The 24,668-nt window shown below is 47.6% G+C and overlaps 1 protein-coding gene across 1 annotated transcript in view; it reads left to right on the top strand.

Annotated features, from left to right (window-relative positions):
• The first annotated feature begins 17,895 nt into the window (after positions 1 to 17,895).
• The window catches only part of galk1 (galactokinase 1), a 58,571-nt gene continuing 51,798 nt past the window's right edge, over positions 17,896 to 24,668 (top strand). Inside the window, exons 1-2 of the mRNA XM_061663969.1 lie at positions 17,896 to 18,335; positions 20,032 to 20,221. Of these exons, the coding sequence (XP_061519953.1) occupies positions 18,171 to 18,335; positions 20,032 to 20,221 (355 nt within the window). The 5' untranslated portion in view covers positions 17,896 to 18,170. The remainder of the gene's footprint in view (positions 18,336 to 20,031; positions 20,222 to 24,668) is intronic.

Below are 24,668 nucleotides of genomic sequence, written 5' to 3'. Positions count from 1 at the left end.
CAATGCAAAGATGGAAAATGGTCTTGTTATTGTCATGTGTGTGTGTGTGTGTGTGTGCGTGTGTGTTCCAGGTTTTGTCTTCCTCTCTCTCGTTGCTCACACACCTGCTCCTGTGAGCATCTTCACCACCTGTGCCTCGTTCATACCTAATTACAGATTGTATTTAACCTCGTGTCTCATTCCCACTCGTTGCCAGTTCGTTGTACCTTGTCGTCACGTTCCAGCATTCCTTGTCACAGACTCACAGTAAGACTTTGACCCTGTTCCGATTATCGACCTTGCCTCTTTGCCTCATGTTCTTGGATACTGTTGCCCTTCTTGGATTGCCTGCCCGTGTACCGACCTATGCCCGTCTATTAAACCTCTCTTTTTGGAAACTGTCCATTTGTTTTGGAGTCTTGCATTTTTGGGTCCTAGCCTCTGTTCCGTTCATGACAGAACGAACTGGCCATAACATGGACCCAGCAGACTCAGACCCCGTGCGCAAAGCCCTTCAAGCGCAGGGTCAACGCCTCTCGAAGCAGGATGAGCAGCTTGCTGCCCTCCACCTTCATCTAGAGGGACTGTCAAGGCATCAGGACAATATGATGAGACAGGTGGCCTCACAGTTTGAACTTCTTATGAAAATTATCCAAGACAAGGAACCAGTTGGCACCACACCCAATACCGCCACGGTATTTCCATGTGAAACAGTCAACATGCAGCCACCTGCCACCTCCGCTGCTGTCTGCCCACAGCTCTCTCGACCGGAGAGGTTCTCTGGAAATTCTGGGAACATTAAGCCGTTCATCACGCAGTGCGAACTCCACTTTGAGCTGCAGGCAGCTGCCTTCCCCACCGAGCGGGCAAAGATCGCTTTCGTCATTTCCCACCTGACCGGTCGTGCGGAGGCGTGGGCTACTGCTGAATGGAGCCGCAATGCCGCCACGTGTCATTCATGGGCTTTTTTCGTAAAGACTATGGAGCAAATTTTTCAATTTTCCACTCCGGATCGTGAGGCAGCTCGCTCCCTTGTCACCTTACGACAAGGCATGCGCAGGGTGTCAGATTACGCGATTGAGTTTCGCATTCTAGCAGCTGAGAGTCATTGGAATAATCGGGCGCTACTCGATGCCTTTTTTCAAGGACTATCCCCCGCCGTCAAGGATCATTTAGTGCCGCTAGACCTGCCGACCGACTTGGACACTCTCATCGCTCTCGCCGTAAAAATCGACAGGAGGCTTTTGGATCGCGAGCTGGATGGAGATCGGCGGAAGGCTGCGTCACCGCGCACTTTGAGGACAAGCCTCGGTGACCAGCCAAACCAAGACAGATCCCCTGGTTCCGGTCTCAGCCCACTGGCTAACGTCCCCACGGAGGAACCCATGCAACTGGGCAGGTTCCGTCTCTCCCCTGAGGAACGTCAACGCCGGCTGAGGGAAGGGCGTTGCTTCTACTGCGGTCAGTTGGGTCATTCCGTGAGCAACTGTCACGTCAAAGTTGCCGGTGCCGGTAGCAAGGGCACGGGAGAAGTGAGTCTGAATTTGATGAAGGAAGACCCGACACGGGTTCTTCCTAAAGTGACACTATGCTCTCCTGATCAAGAAATTCATACACCTGTATTAATTGACTCTGGTTCTGACGCAAACTTACTCAACTCCATCCTCGTTAAACGTATGCACCTTAGAACCTTTGAAATAAAACGCCACCGCAACACCTATGCTGCAGACGGCAGTTTTATGGGCAAAATCACTCACCGCACTCAAACACTCACATTGACATTTCCCGATTCTCACTCGGAACGCATTAGTTTTCATGTTTTTGACGCCATGAATCAGGACCTTATCTTAGGGAACCCATGGTTGAGATTACATAACCCCCACATTGACTGGTCCTCTGGGCAGGTTATGTCATGGGGCAGCAATTGCGCCCGGAACTGTTTCAAGCCGCCATGTGATGTTCAGGGTCATGTTTCTAAGGACAATCCACAGACCCCATCTGGGGATCCTGATTCATCTCAAGTGCCCACCTGTTACCAGGATATTAAAGACGTTTTTTCCAAGTCCAAGGCCAAATCCCTTCCACCCCACAGACCTTATGACTGTGCTATTGACTTGCTGCCTGGAACCACACCCCCACGAGGCAGGTTGTTCTCTCTTTCAGGGCCGGAACACAAGGCCATGAAGGAGTACGTGGAGGAATCACTGGCAGCCGGCCTCATTCGCCCATCTTCATCCCCTGCGGGAGCAGGATTTTTCTTTGTGGACAAGAAAGACAAGACCCTGCGACCCTGTATCGATTACCGGGGTCTCAACGATATCACTGTAAAAAACAGGTACCCTCTTCCTCTCATCTCCACCGCCTTTGAGTTCCTGGAGGGAGCCAAGGTTTTCACCAAACTGGACTTAAGAAATGCATATCATCTAGTCAGAATAAGGGAGGGGGATGAATGGAAAACAGCATTTAACACACCAACAGGACATTATGAATATTTGGTAATGCCTTTTGGGCTTACTAACGCTCCAGCTGTTTTCCAGAACCTCGTCAATGATGTCCTGCGTGACATGCTGAATGTTTATGTTTTTGTTTATTTGGATGACATTTTGATTTTCTCCCCGGATGAGGAGACTCACATTATTCATGTCCGCTCTGTTTTGCAGCAGTTACTGCAGAACCAACTATATGTTAAGGCTGAGAAATGTGAGTTCCACAGGGCGTCAGTTTCTTTTCTGGGTTTTGTCCTGGCTCAAGGTGAAGTCAAAATGGACCCTTGCAAAGTCGATGCAGTAATTAATTGGCCTACTCCCACGTCACGCAAAGATGTACAAAGGTTCTTAGGGTTTGCAAACTTCTACAGAAAATTCATCAGGAATTTCAGTTCTATAGCCTCTCCTTTGCATGATCTTACCTCGCCACACAAACCTTTTGCATGGAACCCGCTTTGTCAGGCAGCGTTTCAAAAACTTAAGTCGAGCTTTACCTCCGCTCCCATCCTTACTTTGCCAGATCTCAAACAGCAGTTTGTGGTAGAAGTCGATGCGTCTGATGCCGGAATAGGAGCAGTGCTCTCCCAGAAATCTCTCAAGGATGATAAATTACATCCTTGTGCTTTTCTCTCCAAAAAACTGACCCCAGCTGAGAAAAATTATGACATTGGTGACCGTGAACTGCTGGCAGTCAAGGTGGCCTTGATGGAGTGGAGGCACTGGCTAGAGGGGGCACAGACTCCGTTTTTAGTATGGACAGATCACAAGAACCTTGAGTATATTAAGACTGCTAAAAGATTAAATGCGAGGCAGGCTAGATGGGCTCTGTTCTTTACTAGATTTAATTTCACGCTATCCTACCGACCCGGTTCTAAAAATGGTAAGCCAGATGCTTTGTCACGCATTTTCTCCGAAGAGAATTCTTTGTCCAACCCAAAGACTATTTTGCCCAAGTCATGTTTTATTTCCGCTTTTGTTTGGGACATTGAAACGGCGGTTAAAGGGGCTCTGAAAGACACTCCTAGCCCTGACGATTGCCCTGAAAACAGGCTTTATGTGGTTCCGACCTTAAGGGGAAGAGTCATCCACTGGGCTCACACGAACCGCACTGTATGTCACCCAGGCATTGCCAAGACTCAATCAGTGGTCGAACAGCGCTTTTGGTGGCCTAATATTAGGAGGGATGTTATTGATTATGTCAATGCTTGCCAGGTATGTGCTGCCAACAAGCCCTCTCATCAACGTCCTTCTGGGGAGTTGCGACCCCTGCCAATACCACTACGTCCTTGGTCAGACATTTCCGTAGACTTTGTGACAGGATTACCGGCCTCTAGAGGCAATACCACCATTCTTACAGTTGTTGACAGGTTCTCTAAGATGGCACACTTCATTGCACTTCCAAAACTCCCCTCAGCTAAAGACACTGCCGAGCTGATGATTAATCAGGTTTTTAAGTTCCATGGTTTCCCCAGGAATGTGGTGTCTGATAGGGGTCCCCAATTCATTTCGCAATTTTGGAAGGAGTTTTGCAATCTCATAGGTGCTACCGTCAGTCTGTCATCTGGGTTTCATCCTGAAACCAACGGCCAAACCGAGAGGCTGAACCAGGACCTGGAGACGGGGCTCCGATGTCTCGCTTCACAGGATCCGCGATCCTGGTCTCAGAAATTGGTTTGGGTCGAATTCTCCCACAATTCCCTCCCCTCTGCATCCACTGGTCTATCGCCTTTTCACGTTGTGCATGGTTACCAACCATCTCTGTTTCCTGCCATAGCCCCTGAGTCCACAGTTCCAGCGGCATTAACCTTGGTGAGACGCTGCAGGAGGACCTGGGAGCGAGCCCGACAGATGCTGCTGCGCCAGGGACGGTCCTACAAAGCCGCTGCTGACCGTCGGAGGACACCGGCCCCGAACTACAAAGTGGGTCAGCGAGTTTGGCTCTCGACCAAACATATTCCACTCCGGGTGGAGTCCAAGAAGCTCGCTCCCAGGTTCGTTGGGCCCTTCCCCATCACAAAGATCATCAACCCTGTCACCGTGAAGCTGAGGCTTCCAAGGTCGATGCGGGTCCACCCTGCTTTTCATGTCAGCCTACTCAAACCAGCCCGGGACTCCCCTCTGGTCCCGCCTTCCAGGCCCCCTCCTCCCCCCCGGTTTGTGGATGGGGGCCCTGTCTTCGCTGTGAAGCGGCTGTTGTCGTCTCGTCGGAGGGGGAGGGGGTTTCAATATCTGGTGGACTGGGAGGGCTATGGGCCTGAGGAACGTTCATGGGTACCGTCTGCGTTTATCATGGATGATTCGCTCATTCGGGACTTCCACGTTGCGCATCCAGGGGCCCCAGGGCCGTCTGGGGCCGGCCGTTAAGGGGGGGGTACTGTCATGTGTGTGTGTGTGTGTGTGTGTGTGTGCGTGTGTGTTCCAGGTTTTGTCTTCCTCTCTCTCGTTGCTCACACACCTGCTCCTGTGAGCATCTTCACCACCTGTGCCTCGTTCATACCTAATTACAGATTGTATTTAACCTCGTGTCTCATTCCCACTCGTTGCCAGTTCGTTGTACCTTGTCGTCACGTTCCAGCATTCCTTGTCACAGACTCACAGTAAGACTTTGACCCTGTTCCGATTATCGACCTTGCCTCTTTGCCTCATGTTCTTGGATACTGTTGCCCTTCTTGGATTGCCTGCCCGTGTACCGACCTATGCCCGTCTATTAAACCTCTCTTTTTGGAAACTGTCCATTTGTTTTGGAGTCTTGCATTTTTGGGTCCTAGCCTCTGTTCCGTTCATGACAGTTATCTTAAATCCAATAATTAATATTTTATCCCACTTGTTGTAAACCACAAAATAATCCTAGGATGGAAAAGAAACATTAACACAGTCATAGTACACAATCTTCTGTGGGGCTTAAAAAATGAGTGAAATTGCTCAAAAATGTCTAGGGGTTCCCATCTCAGGAAACGGCTGGCAGTGAATGAGTTAAAAAGGGGACCATCACCCCGGTCTGCCAATCCTAAAACCCTGTTCCCAAGGTCCATGCAATAATGCAGAGGCGTGTCAACCAGGACAGCCCCACAACATCCAGAGCCTTTAAGAACTCAGGGCGGCTCTCAACCACCCCTGGGGCCCTGCCACCGAGGAGCTTTTTAACCACCTCGGTGGCCTCAATGCCAGAGATAGAAGAACCCACCTCAGATTCTCCAGAGTCATGCTTCCTCATGAGAAGGCGTGTTTGTGGAATTGAGAAGTCTTTGAAGTATTCGGCCCCAGGTCAGCAGCACACCGTCCCCACTATACACAGTGTTGACAGTGAACTGCTTCCCCCTCCTGCGACACCAGATGGTGGACCATAATTCCGTCCAAAAGTCAGATATCATCTGCGGGAAGATTGTTTTTTTGTTCTGAGACAAGACTACAGATACCTTTAATATTAGTGTTGTGCTGTATTGCTATTGCCAGTGGTTCGATAAATAGCGTGAATAGCAGGGGCGAGAGTGGGCATCCTTGTCTAGTTCCTCTTTGTAAAGTGAAACTGTGACCCCATTTGTGGTGACAGTTGCTTTGGGTGAGTTGTATAATGTTGCGATCCAGTGAGTCACCAAAGCCAAGTTTGTAAAGTACATCAAAAAGAAAAGACCAGTTCACGTTCACAGTTCACAAAAGCTTTTTCTGCATCTAGTGACAAGACAATTGTTTTTAGATTATTACGCTGAGACATACTTATTAGGTCTATCAGTCACCTGATGTTGGTAGACCTCTGTCCTTTATCCATCCATCCATCCATTTTCTGAGCTGCTTCTCCTCACTAGAGTCGCGGGCGTGCTGGAGCCTATCCCAGCTATCATCGGGCAGGAGGCGGGGTACACCCTGAACTGGTTTCCAGCCAATCGCAGGGCACATACAAACAAACAACCATTAGCACGCACAGTCACACCTACGGGCAATTTAGAGTCTTCAATTAATGCATGTTTTTGGGATGTGGGAGGAAACCGGAGCGCCTGGAGAAAACCCACGCAGGCACGGGGAGAACATACAAACTCCACACAGGCGGGGCCGGGGATTGAACCCGATTCCTCAGCGCTGTGAGGCTGACGCTCTATCTAGTCGTCCACTGTGCCGCCCTCCGTCCTTCACTGAAACCTAATTGAGGGATGTTTTGGTTATTGAAAAATATTTCGTCGTTTTTATTCGGCTTGAATTCGGATATTCGGATGAATATAAGCTATTGTAGTAGTTGTAAGATATATCATTAATATCCTGTGGTGATTGAGTAAATATGCCATTTGAATCTTGTATAGTTGTAATTTGTGTTTTTTCTTTGTTACGTTGCGATACATTTTCCAGATTTTTTATTGTGCTCGAAATTTGCGTATTTTAGCTGTTGTAGTAGGAACTCTGTTATTTGCTAAAATGCAATCTAGTTGTTGTTGAGCATTATAAAGTTGGTTCCTAAGTAGGTGTGTCGGATTCATTGCGTATTTCTCTGTGAGTTGTTTGATTTCCAGGTTGTGTATTTTACCATTTTGGTTTATTTCTGGAGATCGAGATTTTATGCTTTTAACTACTCCAAGGTATTGTTTTTTATTTACTCTTAGATACTGTTTAATTCATCATGTATTAAATGCATTATCATGCATCAGAAAACAGTAAAAACAGTAAGGACGTATCAAAGTGTATGTGAGTCGTTACAGAGATAAGAGATAATGAGAGATAATGTGTTGCATCATTCTGAAGCAGTGCCAGTTAAGATGGATGTTTGACTTCTAAAGAAGTCAATGGCAGTGAATATGTTAAGTACATTTGCAATGTCACGATACAATTGTATCAATTTTGACTGGACCCAGAAGCAGGCGGAGGCTGAAGAAGTTTGTGGAGAATGGTTTATTGAGATTGGATTAGGTGTGGGACCTCTGAGGTGTAATGGCGGACCGCCGAGAATGTGCGGGAAGCGGCGGCGTGAGCAGGTGGAAGAGCTTGATGCCGTGGTTGGAGAGACCAGCAAGATGGGGAGCACGGAAGGAGCACTGAGGACGAGGAAGAACATGGAGGTCAGAACAATTGTGAGAAATGGCGTAGCTTACGTGCGAGTAGAGAGCCGGTGTACCACAGGTGAACATTAATTCTGGCCATTAAGTAATGGCAGTGGAGTCCTGGATCTGGCAGGTTTAAATTCATGCAATAATGAAGGCTGATTGACAACAGGTGGTGCTGATTACTGGGAAGAGGGAGAGAGGGGCGCAAAGCACCACCCAAGCTCCAACATGGGAACTGGAGGGCACAGCTCATGACAGTACCCCCCTCTCAACCGACGCCTCCTGGCGTCCTGCCCGGCTTCCCAGGGTGAGCCACGTAAAAGTTCCTAATCAGGGAGTCATCAAGAATAAGCTTGCGGGAGATCCAGGAGCGTTCCTCCTGAACCATACCCCTCCCAGTCCACTAGGAACTGGAAGCCCCTGCCCCTGGGCCTCAGATCAAGGATACGCGAAACTGTAAAGGCCGGATGGTTGTGGATAACTCGGGAGCTGTTTATTCCTCTCAGGAGACTGAGTTAAAGCCACCCTGACGTCTTTCCAAATGGATTGGACCCTTCGCAGGTGATCCCTTACCACCACCACATGCTCCTGTTCCCTAAACAACGGAGGTTGGAAGTCGTAACAGGCCATGAAAGGAGATGCAGTGGTGGAGCTGGTGAGGGAGTTGTGGGCATATTCAATCCATGGGAGGTTCCGTGGAGTTTGAAGACGTGATTGACAAGGAGGTTAGCGGTTTCAAAGGCAGAGGCTAGCTTGGGGAGGGGTATATAATGGACATATTTGGAGAGCCAATCAAAAATATTAAGAATGATAGTTACCTTCAGAGGGAGGTCGGCCGGTAACGAAGTCCATGGCGAATTGGGACCAAGGGCGGCCCTGTAAGTGGCGCAGCAGACCAGCTGGGGGCAGCTGCAAAGTCTTGACTCGGGCACAGCTGGAACAGGCTTGGACGAACCCCCAGGTGTTTTTCACCAGGCTGGGTCGCAAAATGTGTTGTTGTACGAATTGGATGGTGGGGGTTACTAACGTCATAGTTCCGTTCGGCAGGGGACAGACGAGGGGAAAAAAAGCACAGGGATGTAGTTTCTGGGAAGTGCGAGGTGTTGACCTCCACAACAAATTGGAGGGAGGGGTCGGGGTGCCTCAAGATGGGGGCAGTGGTGAATACGTTTTTTTAGCTGGTCAAAGGCTTGGAATGCAGTCCACTAGAATGGAGAACTGATGGAGGTAAGGCTTGTGAGTGTAATAGCCACCTTAATGTAATTGTGGATGAAGCAGCGATAGAAATTGGCGAACCCCATGAAACCTTGTAGTTCTTTGCAGGTGGAGGGAGTGGGCCAGTTGACGACTGCTTGGATCTTACCTGGGTCTGGTTGTAATTGTCCTTTGGGAATGAGATAGTCTAGAAAGTGTACGGAGGAGAGGTGGAATTCACATTTTTCAGGTTTGACATAGAGGGGGTTCTCTAGGGAACGCTGAAGGACTTGGCGGGCATGATCGCGGTGTTCTTCGGGAGAACGGGAGAAAATGAGAATGTCGTCTAAATAAACGAAAACAAACATGGTTCAACATGTCACGGAGGACGTCATTAATGAAGGTTTGGAAAACGGCGGGGGCGTTGGTTAATCTGAATGGCTTGACCAGCTATTCGAAGTGTCCAAGGGGGATATTTGAAAGCAGTTTTCCATTGATCCCCCTCTCTGATGCGGATGAGATGGTATGCATTAAGTAGATCCAATTTGGTGAATTATCTGGGTGTCGCAGAGGGGTTCAAATGAGGGGGTCAATGAGGGGCAATAGAGATTTGTTCTTTGCGGTGATGCCATTGAGTCCACGGTAATCGATGCAAAGGCGGAGTGTGATATTTCTTCTCAACAAAAAAAAAGCCAGCCACCACGAGAGAAGAAGAGGGCCGAATGAGTCCAGAAGCCAGGGAGTCACAGCTATAGTCCTCCATAGCCTGCTTCTCAGGTCGGGAAAGGTTGAAGAGACGGGTGGAGGGGAGAGGGGCTCCCGGCGGAAGATCGATCACGTGGTCATAGGGCCAGTACAAGGGTAGTGAGATTGCAAGAGCCCTACTAAAGACAGGGGAGAGATCATTATATTCTTCTGGCACGCGGGAGAGGTCGCCCGGTGTGGCAGGTGGTTGAGATTTGCCGGAGGGCGGCATGGCAGAAAGAAGACAATGGGAATGACCATCGAGAGTTGGGTCCAATCGATGGTGGGGTTGTGCTTCTTGAGCCAGGCGATACCAAGGACGAACGGAGTTTCCGGGGAAGGAATAACAAAAAGTTGGATGGCTTCCCGCTGATTACCAGATATAAGTAATGTAAACAAGGCAGTTTGCAAATGGCAGTGAGGACTCTTTCTGGGGACCGATAGGTGGGTCCAGTCTATGGTGGCGTTGTGCTTTCTGAGCCAGGGAATTCTGAGGACTAACGGAATCTCAGTGGAAGGGATAATGAAAAGCTGGATGTCTTCACGGTGATTACCTGAGATAAGTAAAGTAAACAGAACTGTTTGGTGGGTGATAGGGGAGATGAGTCGCCCATCCAGGGCTGTGACTTTTTTCGGTGACAGGAGCGGTTTGAGAGGGAGTTGGAGCTGACGTGCTAAATCCTCATGAATAAAACTATCATTTGTGCCGGAGTCAATGAGGTGTGTTGAGAACGGGACCAAAAATACATGTGCGAACGGTCATACTAGAGGGAGAGCTTGGGGAGGTGTTGATTTGGCTCAGCACAGTGCTCTCGGGTCGTAGTGAGCCCGGTCTTTTGGTCTCAAGGGGCATGTGGAAATGAAATGGCCCGATCTTCCGCAATAAATCGCCAAATCGATCCAAATCGCTGGTTGAAACGGCACAGACATTCTTGAGGGTCTAATCTTCTGTTGTCGAGTTGTATGGGCTCATCTGGTGCAGTGGGGGGTAATGAGGAGGAGGTCAGGGGTTCAGAATGCGGTGGAGGTGGTAACGGCGCAGTGACCGTGGAGGATACCATTCTACGTGCTCTTACCCCCCTGTCTGTCGAACTCTGAGCTAAAGCGTTAGCTCTTTGTGTTTGGAAAAAAAACCCGTGACGCCCATAACAGTCGTCATCTTGGCTTTGTGTTGAAACGCTCAAAGCAGACCGCCATTTGGTCATTTTTTACTTAAGGCTTCATAATCCGCTATAAGGGGCTCTTATTTAAAAGCCTCAATTTGCGCTCGTTTTTCAAAACGGCGACGCCACTATTGTGTTTTTAAGCTTTATGCCTGGTATTCTAACCAGTTTTGCGATTTACAACGCAACGATTAGAACAAGGCTCGTTGTCACCTCATTTAAGATGATGGCGCCTACCAATGTGGTCGCCTCAGTTACGCGCTCTCTAGTATTGTTTTTGTGTTTTTTGTTCGTCTTTGGAGACATTACACGACTTACACAAGTGGAGCTAACCATCAAGGAGGCTACTCCGGACTTTCTTTCACCAACTTTCGCAAATCAGCTCAGTTTTTTCCCCGAGTTACTCACCGGAGCGGTGATTGCGGTCTTTGGCGCATGGAGGCAAAGGCGACGCCACAGAGGGAAGCGAGCCGGCATCCAAGTGAAGCTCTGCAAGAGAGGATACAGATTGCCGTTTCCGTCCATCCACCTCGCAAATGTACACTCCCGACCCAACAAAATGGACGAGCTTCATCTTCTGATTAAGTCCAGTAAAGACTTTGGACGTTCCGCCGCCATGTGCTTTACTGAGACTTGGCTTTGTGAGGCTGTACCCGATGGCGGGCTTTCCTCTTCACCGAGCAGACCGCATCACGGAGTTAACGGGGAAAACAAAAGGCGACGGGATATGCTTCTATATCAACGAAAAATGGTGAACGGACGTCACGGAGCTCAGCACGCACTGCAGCCCGCACTTCGAGCAGGTGTGGGTATACTTATTGCCCCCCGGCTTGGCTGACTGTATGTTGGGGTTCACCCCGGTGGATGAGAGGGTAGCCTCCCTCCGCCTTCAGGTGGGGGGGACAGGTACTGACTGTTCTTTGTGCACCAAACAGCAGTTCAGAGGACCAACCCTATATGTTTTTGGATACTGTTGCCTTTCTTGGATTGCCTGCCTGTGTACCGGCCTATGCCGTCTATTAAACCTCTCTTTTTTGAAACTGTCCATTTGTTTTGGAGTTGTGCATTTTTGGGTCCTATCCTCTGTTCCGTTCATGACAGAACGAACTGGCCATAACATGGACCCAGCAGACTCAGACCCGGTGCGCAAAGCCCTTCAAGCGCAGGGTCAACGCCTCTCGAAGCAGGATGAGCAGCTTGCTGCCCTTCACCTTCATCTCGAGGGACTGTCAAGGCATCAGGACATTATGATGAGACAGGTGGCCTCGCAATTTGAACTTCTTATAAAAATTATTCAAGAGAAGGAACCAGTTGGCACCACACCCAATACCGCCACGGTATTTCCATGTGAAGCAGTCACCATGCAGCCACCTGCCACCTCCGCTGCTGTCTGCCCACAGCTCTCTCGACCGGAGAGGTTCTCTGGAGATTCTGGGAACATTAAGCCATTCATCACGCAGTGCTAACTCCACTTTGAGCTGCAGGCAGCTGCCTTCGCCACCGAGCGGGCAAAAATTGCTTTCGTCATTTCCCACCTGACTGGTCGTGCGGAGGCGTGGGCTACTGCTTAATCGAGCCGCAATTCCGCTGCTTGTCATTCATGGGCTTTTTTCGTAAAGACTATGGAGCAATTTTTTTTATTTTCCACTCCTGATCGTGAGGCAGCTCGCTCCCTTGTCACCTTTACAACAAGGCAAGCGCAGGGTGTCAGATTACACGATTGAGTTTCGCATTCTAGCAGCTGAGAGACATTGGAATAATCGAGCGCTACTCGATGCCTTTTTTCAAGGACTATCCCCCGCCGTCAAGGATCATTTAGTCCCGCTAGACCTGCCGACCAACTTGGAAACTCTTATCGCTCTCGCCGTAAAAATCGACAAGAGGCTTTTGGATCGCGAGCTGGATGGAGATCGGCGGAGGGCTGCGTCACCGCGCACTTGGAGGACGAGCCTCGGTGACCAGCTAAACCAAGGCAGATCCCCTGGTTCCGGTCTCAACCCACTGATGAGCGTCCCCACGGATGAACCCATGCATTTGGGCAGGTTCCGTCTCTCCCCTGAGGAACGTCAACGCCGGCTGAGGGAAGGGCGGTGCAGTTGGGTCATTCCGTGAGCAACTGTCACGTCAAAGTTGCCGGTGCCGGTAGCAAGGGCACGGGAGAGGTGAGTCTGAATTTCATTAAGGAAGACCCTACACGGGTTCTCCCTAAAGTGACACTATGCTTTCCTGATCAAGAAATTCATACACCTGTATTAATTGACTCTGGTTCTGACGCTAACTTACTTAACTCCCTCCTCGTTAGACGTATGCACCTTAGAGCCTTTGAAATAAAACGCCACCGCAACACCTATGCTGCAGACGGCAATTTTATGGGCAAGATCACTCACCGCACCCAAACACTCACATTAACATTTCCTGATTCTCACTCGGAACGCATTAGTTTTCATGTTTTTGATGCCATGAATCATGACCTTATCTTAGGGAACCCATGGTTGAAATTACATAACCCCCACATTGACTGGTCCTCTGGGCAGGTTATGTCATGGGGCAGCAATTGCGCCCCGAACTGTTTCAAGCCGCCATGTGATGTTCAGGGCTATGTTTCTAAGGACAATCCACAGACCCCATCTGGGGATCCTGATTTATCGCAAGTGCCCACCTGTTACCAGGATATTAAAGACGTTTTTTCCAAGTTCAAGGCCAAATCCCTTCCACCCCACAGACCTTATGACTGTGCTGTTGACTTGCTGCCTGGAACCACACCCCCACGAGGGAGGTTGTTCTCTCTTTCAGGGCCAGAACACAAGGCCATGAAGGAGTACGTGGAAGAATCACTGGCAGCCGGGATCATTCGCCCATCTTCATACCCTGCGGGAGCAGGATTTATCTTTGTGGACCCTTGCAAAGTCGATGCAGTTATTAATTGGCCTACTCCCACGTCACGCAAAGATGTACAAAGGTTCTTAGGGTTCGCAAACTTCTACAGAAAATTCATCAGAAATTTCAGTTCTATAGCCTCTCCTTTGCATGATCTTACCTCGCCACACAAACCTTTTGTATGGAACCCGCTTTGTCAGGCAGCTTTTCAAAAACTTAAGTCGAGCTTTACCTCCACTCCCATCCTTACTTTGCCAGATCTCAAACAGCAGTTTGTGGTAGAAGTCGATGCGTCTGATGCCGGAATAGGAGCAGTACTCTCCCAGAATCTCTCAAGGATGATAAATTACATCCTTGTGCTTTTCTCTCCAAAAAACTGACCCCAGCTGAAAGAAATTATGACATTGGTGACTGCGAACTGCTGGCAGTCAAGGTGGCTTTGATGGAGTGGAGGCACTGGCTAGAGGGGGCACAGACTCCGTTTTTAGTATGGACAGATCACAAAAACCTTGAGTATATTAAAACTGCTAAAAGATTAAATGCTAGGCAGGCTAGATTGGCTCTGTTCTTCACTAGATTTAATTTCATGTTATCCTAACGACGTGGTTCTAAAAATGGTAAGCCAGATGCTTTGTCACGTATTTTCTGTGAAGAGAATTCTTTGTCCGACCCGAAGACTATTTTGCCCAAGTCATGTTTAATTTCTGCTTTTGTTTGGGACATTGAAACTGGGGTTAAAGGGGCTCTGAAAGACACTCTTAGCCCTGAAGATTGCCCTGAAAACAGGCTTTATGTGGTTCCGACCTTAAGAGGAAGAGTCATCCACTGGGCTCACACGAACTGAACTGTATGTCACCCAGGCATTGCCAAGACTCAATCAGTGGTCGAACAGCGCTTTTGGTGGCCTAATGTTAGGAGGGATGTTATCGATTACGTCAATGCTTGCCAGGTATGGCTAACAAATCCTCTCGTCAACGTCCTTCTGGGGAGTTGCGACCCCTGCCAATACCACAACGTCCTTGGTCAGACATTTCCGTAGACTTTGTGACAGGATTACCGGCCTCAAAAGGTAATACCACAATTCTCACCTTTGTTGGCAGGTTCTCTAAAATGGCTCACTTCATTGCACTCCCGAAACTCCCCTCAGCTAAAGACACTGCAGAGTTAATGATCAATCACGTATTCAAATTCCATGGTTTTCCCAAGAATGTGATGTCTGATAGGGGTCCCCAATTAATTTTGCAATTTTGGAAGGAGTTTTGCAATCTCATAGGTACGACCGTCAGTCTGTCATCTGGGTTTCACCCTGAAACCAACGGCCAAACCGAGAGGCTGAACAAGGACCTGGAGACTGGGCTCCGATGTCTCGCTTCACATGAGCCACGATCCTGGTCTCAGAAACTGGTTTGGGTCGAATTCTCCCACAATTCCCTCCCCTCTGCATCCACTGGTCTCGTCGGAGGGGGAGGAGGTTTCAATATCTGGTGGACTGGAAGTGCTATGGGCCTGAGGAACGTTCATGGGTGCCGTATGCGTTTATCATGGATGATTTGCTCATTCGGGACTTCCACGTTGCGCACCCAGGGGCCCCAGGGTCGTCTGGCGCCGGCCGTTAAGGGGGGGGGTACTGTCGTGGGTGTGTGTTCCGGGTTTTGTCTTCCCCCTGTTCCACACACACCTGCTCCTGTGAGTATCTTCACCACCTGTGCCTCGTTCACCCTAATTACCTATTGCATTTAACCTCGTGTCTCATTCTCTCTCGTCCCCAGTTCGTTGTACCTTGTCGTCGCGTTCCAGCATTCCTTGTTTCCACGTCACAGACTCACAGTAAGATTTGACCCTGTTCCGATTATCGACCTTGCCTCTTTGCCTCATGTTTTTGGACACTGTTGCCTTTCTTGGATTGCCTGCCTGTGTACCGACCTATGGCCGTCTATTAAACCTCTCTTTTTGGAAACTGTCCATTTGTTTTGGAGTCGTGATTTTTGGGTCCTATCCTCTGTTCCGTTCATGACAGTGACAATGTATTTTCCGTATGAACCCTCTTCCACTACTTCTTATGACTGCGTTGAATGCTTGTCTTTCTAATTGGTTAGGGTAAGTATCTTTATTTGTGGCTGAGAGTAGATTTGGTTGCAGTGAGTTGGTTTACTTGGATTGTTTTACTCATTACTGCAAGGGATTACACTTTATCCACCAAACTGTATAATATCTGTTATCTTGCAATTTCTATGATGTGTATATGTACTGATGTAGGCGTAAGTGATGTTACTTCGAATGATACAGCTCAAATAAAAGTAGTCCTCCAAATAAATAGTTGTGAAATTAAGTAATCAATGAGAAAATACTACTCAAGTACTGGTAAGTAACTTGTATTTAACTATTCATTATTTTTACTCGGTGCATGAACGTCCAATAGTTATACAATTTATCATACGGGATTCATTCTCATATGAAAACTCAACTTGTTAGCCTGTCAATGTCATTTTGCTTAGTTCGTCAGCATGAACTCACTGACTTTGTCTATTCAGGGGTGCTGGAGAGGAGGGTCCATCGGGATGTTTAATCTCAGATTCAGATTCAGGAGGAGCAGAGAAGAGAAAAGCACAGAGCCTAAGAACTGAATGTGGGGACTTTGAATGTTGGGACTATGACAGGAAAATCTCGGGAGTTGGTTGACATGATGATGAGGAGAAAGATTGATATATTGCGTGTCCAGGAGACAAAACAAAAACACAGGAACAAACAACAGCGCTGAGAGATCCAAATATAATGCTAATTCTGTCAATTTGGTTTTGGAGAGGGGGAGGACATATTTCTAATTTAAATGAATCTATCAATTATACTTCATAGTTTCATGCGTGAACTCCATAAGTGTGAATATGAATGTCCGGTGGTGACTGTAAATTAAATAACTAGCCTAAGCGAAGCAGTGCTATCAGTGCCAAGCGCGTCTTCATTGCTGAAAAATAACAAAAAGAAATTCACATGCGTGTGTCTGTTTATCGCCAGTTAAGCGCTGCTCTGTCTTTGGGGCCGCCGGGAGTCAGCCAGAGGTCAGACGAACCGGGTCCCCCACCATCAATCACCACCATGAGTGCCAAAGCCCTTTTTTTTTCTCCTTCGGACAGTCTCTGATCTAATGTCTATCCGATGTTCCTTCTTTCCACAATGAAACCATCCTCTGCACTGTCCGCGTCCCATTCCATGTTCAGTGCCCAGCCTCAACCTCCTCAAATCTGGTTCAGCTCTCCGGTGTAGGAGGGAGGCAGGCTGTGTGAGAAGAGGGGGGGAACCGCAGAATTGCTGCGTGTGGAGGGCCATGCTGTGGGTCGCAGGAGGCAGTTGCGTTGTTGGTCTTCTTCCAGATTGCACTCTTCTTGATCTTTGTCGTAGGGTGAGGCCACTGTGGAACCCATCTTGCGACAACAACCTGACATCCTCCCCTTGGCCAATTCGAACAGATCAGACCACAGGCGATATACAGTTATCAGTAACTGCAGAAAGTGCAGTAACTGCAGTGACTACAGAAAGCCCTGTCAGAAAGCTTCTGTCTTTGTTCACATCTAAATCACAGTCAACCACATTTCCAGACATTTGACAGTTTTTTCTAAAAGTTCTGCATCCTTGACTAATTCTTTGTTCTTTGTCAACCAACTTTCTTTTTTTTTTTAGTTGTTGTACACAGGCTCCCTGTTGCTGGGAAACCACATTAATTTATCCAAATCTCCACGCATTCCACAGACTTCTTTCTCTCCATATTCTTCTCTCATACGAGACATAATCGTTTTTTTTTTTTTGCTCTTCCCACTATTCATTTTCCAATACTTCTCTTTTTTCCACAATATTCGAACGTCTTCGGAATTCTCGGGGACCTAAACCGTAATCCTGGAACTTCAACCGGTAGCGCTTTAACTTGGACTTTAACTAGACTCTTTAACCTGGACTTTAACTAGATTTTCTAACCTAGACCTTAACTAGACTCTTTAGCCTGGACTTTAATCCAGGACCTTAACCATGACTTTAACTCGAACATAAGGACTCAGACCTTACCAATGGAATTTGGGGAGAGCAATTACTAATACCACTTAATGGTATGATTTATAGCGTCAAGCCTCACAGTTCTGAGGAACGGGGTTCAATCCCCGGCCCCACCTTTGTGGAGTTTGCATGTTTGCTCCGTGCCTGCGTGGGTTTTCTCCGGGCACTCCGGTTTCCTCCCACATCCCAAAAACATGCATGGTAGGTTTATTGACAACTCTAAATTGCCGTAAGTGTGAATGTGAGTGCAAATGGTTGTTTGTTTGTATGTGCCCTGCGATTGGCTGGCAAACAGTTCAGGGTGTAGCCCGCCTCCTGCCCGATGATAGCTGGGATAGGCTCCAGCACACACGTGACCCTAGTGAGGAGAAGCGGCTCAGAAAATGGATGGATGGATGTCTTCAAAGTGAACTGAAAGAACAAACGGGAAAAACTCGCGCTAAGTAGTTCGTCTGAGTGGAGCTGCCGTAGTGTGACGTCATCTGCAGGCGCGCAGCCCACTGGAGGACCCCGAAATAAAATAAAATAACCGACACCGACACATTTAAGTCACATACTATTTTTCCGGTCTGGGAGCAGTAGGGCGTGTTCTACCGGGATACAGCAGCCAATCATAGTATAGCGTAGCACGAGTTACTGCTAAAGCTAACTTCAGCTCAATGGCCAGTCCGGTTCCAAGTTTGGGTCAGCTTGTTTCGGATGCTATTTGTTTGTTCAAAAAAAATTTCGGCGATGAGGCTCCTAAAATTGCAGCATGTGCACCTGGGAGAGTCAACCTGATTGGGGAGCACACGGACTACAACCAGGGATACGTACTTCCAATGGTAAATTTCTTTTGTAGATAGTGTTACTAAAATGTTAAAAATACCTTTATGTAAAAATGGATATCATTCGATAGAGCAGTGTTATACGAATAAGATGAGACCCAGTTTGTAAGAATCGGATAAGGATTACGAATGTTATGCCACTTTTTATGTCGAACATTTCCCCAAATCTTCTGCCCAGAAATCATTGTAAATCATGAAGAAAATCGCGACCTAAACATTGACTCGTTGGTGGAAAAAAATGCCCGGATGTTTCTTCTAAATTGAGAGGGAAATGTGACATTTAAACGGGGAAAGACATGTCATTTGTCATTGTGGCGTCTTCCCGTGGAGATTGACCGGCGGACGTGGCGGAACTTAATTTTGAAGGCGGTAAGAGTAGACAGGTCGGAGGAGATTGTTCGTCGGATTGCATACACTACTCGGCAGGGCATGATAACAAATTCTGATTTATTTTTTTTGTTGAATCTAATCTTTTTATGTAGTCGTTCACGGTAAAACAACAAATGTGGGTTCTTCTTCTTTTCTTCTTCTTCTTCTTCTTTTTAAATCGATAAGAAATAACGCAGAACAGTATGCTAGTATGTATAAAAAACATAGTATATGAGCAGTATACAATACAAGCAAATTCCAGGGGGTTCAGTTGCCTTCAAATAATTTAGGTTTTTCAAATATTTGATCGTTTTAAGAGCATTTTTGTTACTCAAATCATTTATAAGTTTGATATAGGAAACAGTATCCTTATGAAAATGTATGAAAGTAGGTTTCTGATTGCTATATTTGCCTTTGAGAATATCAAAATTTGGTCCTTTTTATTGACAAATTAATTATTAAAAACATCTTTTTAAACATGTTTTCTAAAAAAAAAAAAAAAAAACCTTACTGAAGTGCTTCCAAAATGGCCTTGTAACTTCTTAAGTACATTATGCTCATGTGTGATATCAACAAGAAAAGCTAAGCCATGAGCCATTTTGATCACTAAGCACAGGAACAGTCACCCCACAGTTCTGCATAAAATATTTCACTTCTGCTTTCAACTCGAGGAATATTTATTATATTTATTTTATTTTAATATTTTCATATTTGTCAGACCCACAGAAAATCTTAACCTAATTGAAAAATTAAAAAACACGGTGATAAAGGGGGCGGAACGGACTGGTTAGAACGTCTACCTCACAGTTCTGAGGTCCGGGGTTCAATCCCGGCCCCGCCTGTGTGGAGTTTGCATGTTATCCCCGTTCCTGCGTGGGTTTTCTCCGGGCACTCCGGTTTCCTCCCACATCCCAAAAACATGCATGGTAGGTTGATTGAAGACTCTAAATTGCCCTTAGGTGTGAATGTGAGTGTGAATGGTTGTTTGTTTGTATGTGCCCTGTGATTGGCTGGCAACCAGTTCAGAGTGTACCTCGCCTCCTGCCCGATGATAGCTGGAATAGGCTCCAGCACGTCCGCGACCCTAGTGAAGGGAAGCGGCTCAGAAAATGGATGGATGGTGGTAAAGGGATTTCCCAGCAACGTAATTTATTACCTTGCGAGAAACAATGAGAAAACTCAATTTTGGTGGACCGCCGCATAATTCACGTACCCTATTTCCGGGAAAGAAAAAAAAGGGAAAAATAGCGGGCGTTTTTCTGAATTTCTGAAGTGACAGAGACCACAATTGTTGTGTGACCAAAATTGCATGTGTTTGAGCCAGGCACTATCCCTGGTCACTGTGGTGGTTGGAAGTGCCTCATCTGGTCAGGAGGCTACCATCGTCACTGCGAGCGAGGAAGCCGATGAGCCAAGGAAGGTGGACTTGACCCTGCCAGTTGAGGGATTCCCACTGTCTCCAGGCTTACCACACTGGGCAAACTATGTGAAGGGCGTTATGGACCACTACAGAGGTAAACCCCCCCCCCAAAATGTCATTTTCATTTATGTAGAGCCAATTCACAACTGAAAGCACTTTACTTAATATGGAGCAGGCGTACTATAGGTGCTGCTCACACAATAAAAAGCCATTGGAACCCCACATATGAGCAAACATTGAGGCAATGGAATACTCCCATGAAAAAGAACCCTCCAACAGAATAATGAAAATGGAAACGAGGTGTTCAGGGATGCTTGTCTAGACATTCAAAATAAAATAATTAAATAATTAAATTTTAAATTTGTTTAACTGACATCAAAATAAGATTAATACCTGTAGTGAGGAAAAAATCCTGCTTCAAAAAAAACTTCAAAATAAAAGTCAGTAACTTAAGTTAGTCTATTCAATCATCGATTGTGATTTTTGAACAGATGTACACAACAATGGAGACTTAGACGAGCTAAACTTAATGTTAGAAAAAGCAGCATCACAGATGAGATTTTTGAACTGGGTAGACCAAATGTACAACTTGAACGCACCATTAGTCGTTACACACAAACACCAGGCATCTAAATGCATGCTAAATGCAATGTAAACTAACTTACTCTCTTGTTTTACTAGAGGTGTTTGTTGCCTTACGTAATGAAATTGGGGGTGACAGATCGGGGTTACGATGAATCAGGAGGGAGTAAATCACATATTGTATGTGCAAGTCTGAAGTCTTAACTTTCTAGTTTCAAGAGAGTCCCAAGTTACTATGGAAAAAAGTCCAATCCCCACTAAATTTTAAGCAAGTCATCACTTAGTTTATGCAAGTCTCAAGTTAAGACATACTGTCTTTCTCAGTGACAACATAAATTTGAGTGATAAAATTATCTCCAGTGTTCACAACACAAAAAAAGCACATATATAACATCTTTGCATCTATAAAAACTAACAACAAATTAGAGTATGAAATACATTTATATATACTTGTGTTATTTAGAAGCATACGCACGTTAGGGCTGGGTATTGTTAAGAACCTCACGATTCGATTTCGATTCTTAACGCTGCGATTCAACTCCATTTCAATTCCTAAGGTTGCAATTTGATTTGACTTGATAGCCTTGTTCCTGTTTTTGTAATCTCTGCCTGGTGATCCGATTGTGCTGTTTAACAAGTGAAAACAAAATAGTATAATAGAATTTCTTGGATGTAGTTGGAACACACCATCCGGTCCCCCTTCTTAAAAAGGGGGACCACCACCCCAGTCTGCGAATCCAGAGGCACTGTCCCCAATGTCCACACGATGTTGCAGAGGCGTGTAAACCAGGACAGGCCCACAACATCCAGAGCCTTTAGGAACTCTGGGCGAATCTCATCCACCCCTGGGGCCTTGCCATGAAGGAGCTTTTTAACCACCTCGGTGACCTTATCCCCAGAGACAGGAGCACCCGCCTCAGAGAACCCAGACTCTGCTTCCTCATGGGAAGGCATGTCGGTGGAATGGAGGAGGTCTTCGAAGTATTCTCCCCACCGACTCACAACGTCCCGAGTCAAGGTCAGCAGCGCCCCATCCCCACTATACACAGTGTTGGTGGTGCACTGATTTCCGCTCCTGAAACGCCGGATGGTGGACCAGAATTTCCTCGAAGCCGTCCGGAAGTCTTTTTCCATGGCCTCAGCAAACCCCTCCCAAGTTTTTGCCTCAGCGACCACCAAAGCTGCATTCCGCTTGGCCAGCCGGTACCCATCAGCTGCCTCAGGAGTCCCACAGGCCAAAAAGGCCCTATAGGACTCCTTCTTCAGCTTGACGGCATCCCTCACCGTTGGTATCCACCAACGGGTTTGGGGATTGCCACCACGACAGGAATCGACCGCCTTACGGCCACAGCTGCAGTCGGCCGCCTCAGCAATAGAGGTGCGGAAAATGGTCCAATCGGACTCAATGTCTCCGCCGAGACGTGGGTGAAGTTCTACCGGAGGTGGGAGTTGAAACTCCTTCTGACAGGGGATTCTGACAGACGTTCCCAGCAGACCCTCACAATACGTTTGGGCCTGCCAGGTCGGACCGGCATCTTCCCCAACCATCTGAGCCAACTCACCACCAGGTGGTGATCAGTTGACAGCTCCGGCCCTCTCTTCACCCGAGTGTCCAAGACATGCGGCCGCAAGTCCGATGACACGACCACAAAAACGATCACCGAACTGCGACCTAGGGTGTCCTGGTGCCAAATGCACTTGTGGACACTCTTATGCTTGAACATGGTGTTCGTTATGGACAATCCGTGATGAGCACAGAAGTACAATAACAGAACGCTGCTCGGGTTCTGATCGGGAGGGCCGTTCCTCCCGATCACGCCCTTCCAGGTCTCACTGTCATTGCCCATGGGAGCATTGAAGTCCCCCAGCAGAACGATGGAGTCCCCAGCGGGAGCGCTCTCCAGCACCCCTTCCAAGGACTCCAAAAAGGGTGGGTACTCTGAACTGCTGCTTGGTGCATAGGCACAAACAACAGTCAGGACCAGTCCCCATACCCGAAGGCGGAGGGAGGCTACCCTCTCGTCCACCGGGGTGAACCCCAACGTAGAGGCGCCAAGTCGAGGGGCAATAAGTATACCCACACCAGCTCGGCGCCTCTCACCGTGGGCAACTCCATAGTGGAAGAGAGTCCAACCCCTCTCGAGAGGACTGGTACCAGAGCCCAAGCTGTGTGGGGAGGCGAGCCCGACTATATCTAGTCGGAACATCATGACCTCGCACACCAGCTTGGGCTCCTTCCCTGCCAGAGAGTTGACATTCCACGTCCCTAGAGCCAGCTTCTATAGCCGGCGATCGGATTGCCAAGTTCCCCGCCTTCGGCCACCGCCAAGCACACCCTGCACCTGACCACTATGTGGTCAGGTGCAGCCACCACAGGTGGTGAGCCCATGGGAATGGAGACCCATGTTACCCTTTCGGGCTGTGCCCGGCCGGGCGCCATTGGTGCCGCCCGCCCACCAGGCGCTCTCCTTCGAACACCACTCCAGACCTGGCTCCAGAGGGGTGGCCCGGTGACCCGCGTCCGGGCAAGGGAAAACGTCTTCCTGAATTGTTTGTCATCATAGGGGTTTTGGGAGCTGTGCTTTGTCTGGTCCTTCACCTAGGACCTGTTTGCCATGGGTGACCCTCCCAGGGGCATAAAGCCCCAGAGAACATTGGGACACACAAACCCCTCCACCACGATAAGGTGACAGCTCAAGGAGGGGGCAATATCTGAATTTGCATTTGAATATACTAAGTTCTTACTCAAGTAATTATTTAAAGGGTAAATTTTCACTTTTAGTTGAGTCTTATTATTATAAAGTAACAGTACTACTTGAGTACAACATGTGGCTACTCTATCCACCTGTGTACTTGTACACATATATAGTAATGCACCGAAATTTCGGCCGAAAACTATGGTGGCCGACGGGCAAATGTGCCACAAAAGGGATGCAGGAATGACGCAAAGCAAAAAACACACAAGCACATAAAACAATAGCAAAAGAAAAATGCAAGATAAAAATTCTGTGATCAAAAAAAAAGTAAAAGAAAAATGCCGCAACATAAAAATGATGCAATCACAGAAAACAACTACAAGAAGAAAATGCTGCAAACACAAAAAAACACACTCAAATCCCCCAACAACTTCGAGAGAAATCCTGCAAGTTCATGTTACACAACTGAAGTCTACCAGGTCACTGAGGGGGTGTGACCAGTCCTGCGAGACAACTGGGTGCGTCTCATAGATATGAACACTAGTTACACCAGCGCCCTGTAGCAACCCGGCTAACCAATGCGCCTATGTGGTGGCCATGTTGGAGAGGTCATTGTTCCCATCGAAGGCAATGTATGGGCGCTGAAATTAAGTCGTAACTTGCTCGGTTCTCTTTGTTTTTTTAAAATTAATTAATTATTATTATTATTTTTTTTTAAATGTCCTGTTCAGCTGCATGACCTTGCAAAATCTTTGTGCTCGAACAGTTTTGCTGTGAAACAGAGCAGTTTGAAATACTCCCTCTGCTAATTATTCTGATGTTTATTGAAAATGCAGTCGGACAGAAAAGGGTTTTAGGGGAAGTCAGAGTGGACAAGGGGACTGAAAACTACAGCAGAACATTCGTGAGATAGTCTAGATATTTGAACACAAGTAATATTACAACAGTTATTTGTAGATTGTGGGGTGGGGGGGGCACACCCGGTGAGGACATGCACTAACTAACCAAGAGAACCATGTAATAGAGGACAGAAAAGGGTAGGACAGGAAGTATGAAAATGAGCAAGGCAGTGCTACTGTCGAGTGGTGCGGGTCAGCGAGTCAGCGAGCCTGTCCAGGAGGGGACCCAGCTAGAGGGACAGGGGGACGCCACCGACCACCCTGGACCCAGGGAGGTCCCAAGCTCGACCAAAGCGCCCTGACCAGTCCCAAGGGGAGGGGTACTGCACCGGACAACTGCCCCCACGCCCAACAGCCCCCCCAC

The sequence above is a fragment of the Phycodurus eques genome, chromosome 19 (genome assembly GCF_024500275.1).
Source record: "Phycodurus eques isolate BA_2022a chromosome 19, UOR_Pequ_1.1, whole genome shotgun sequence".
Classification (NCBI taxonomy): Eukaryota; Metazoa; Chordata; class Actinopteri; order Syngnathiformes; family Syngnathidae; genus Phycodurus; species Phycodurus eques.
Note: the sequence above shows the minus strand (reverse complement) of the source record. Positions and strands in the feature narration are given on the sequence as shown.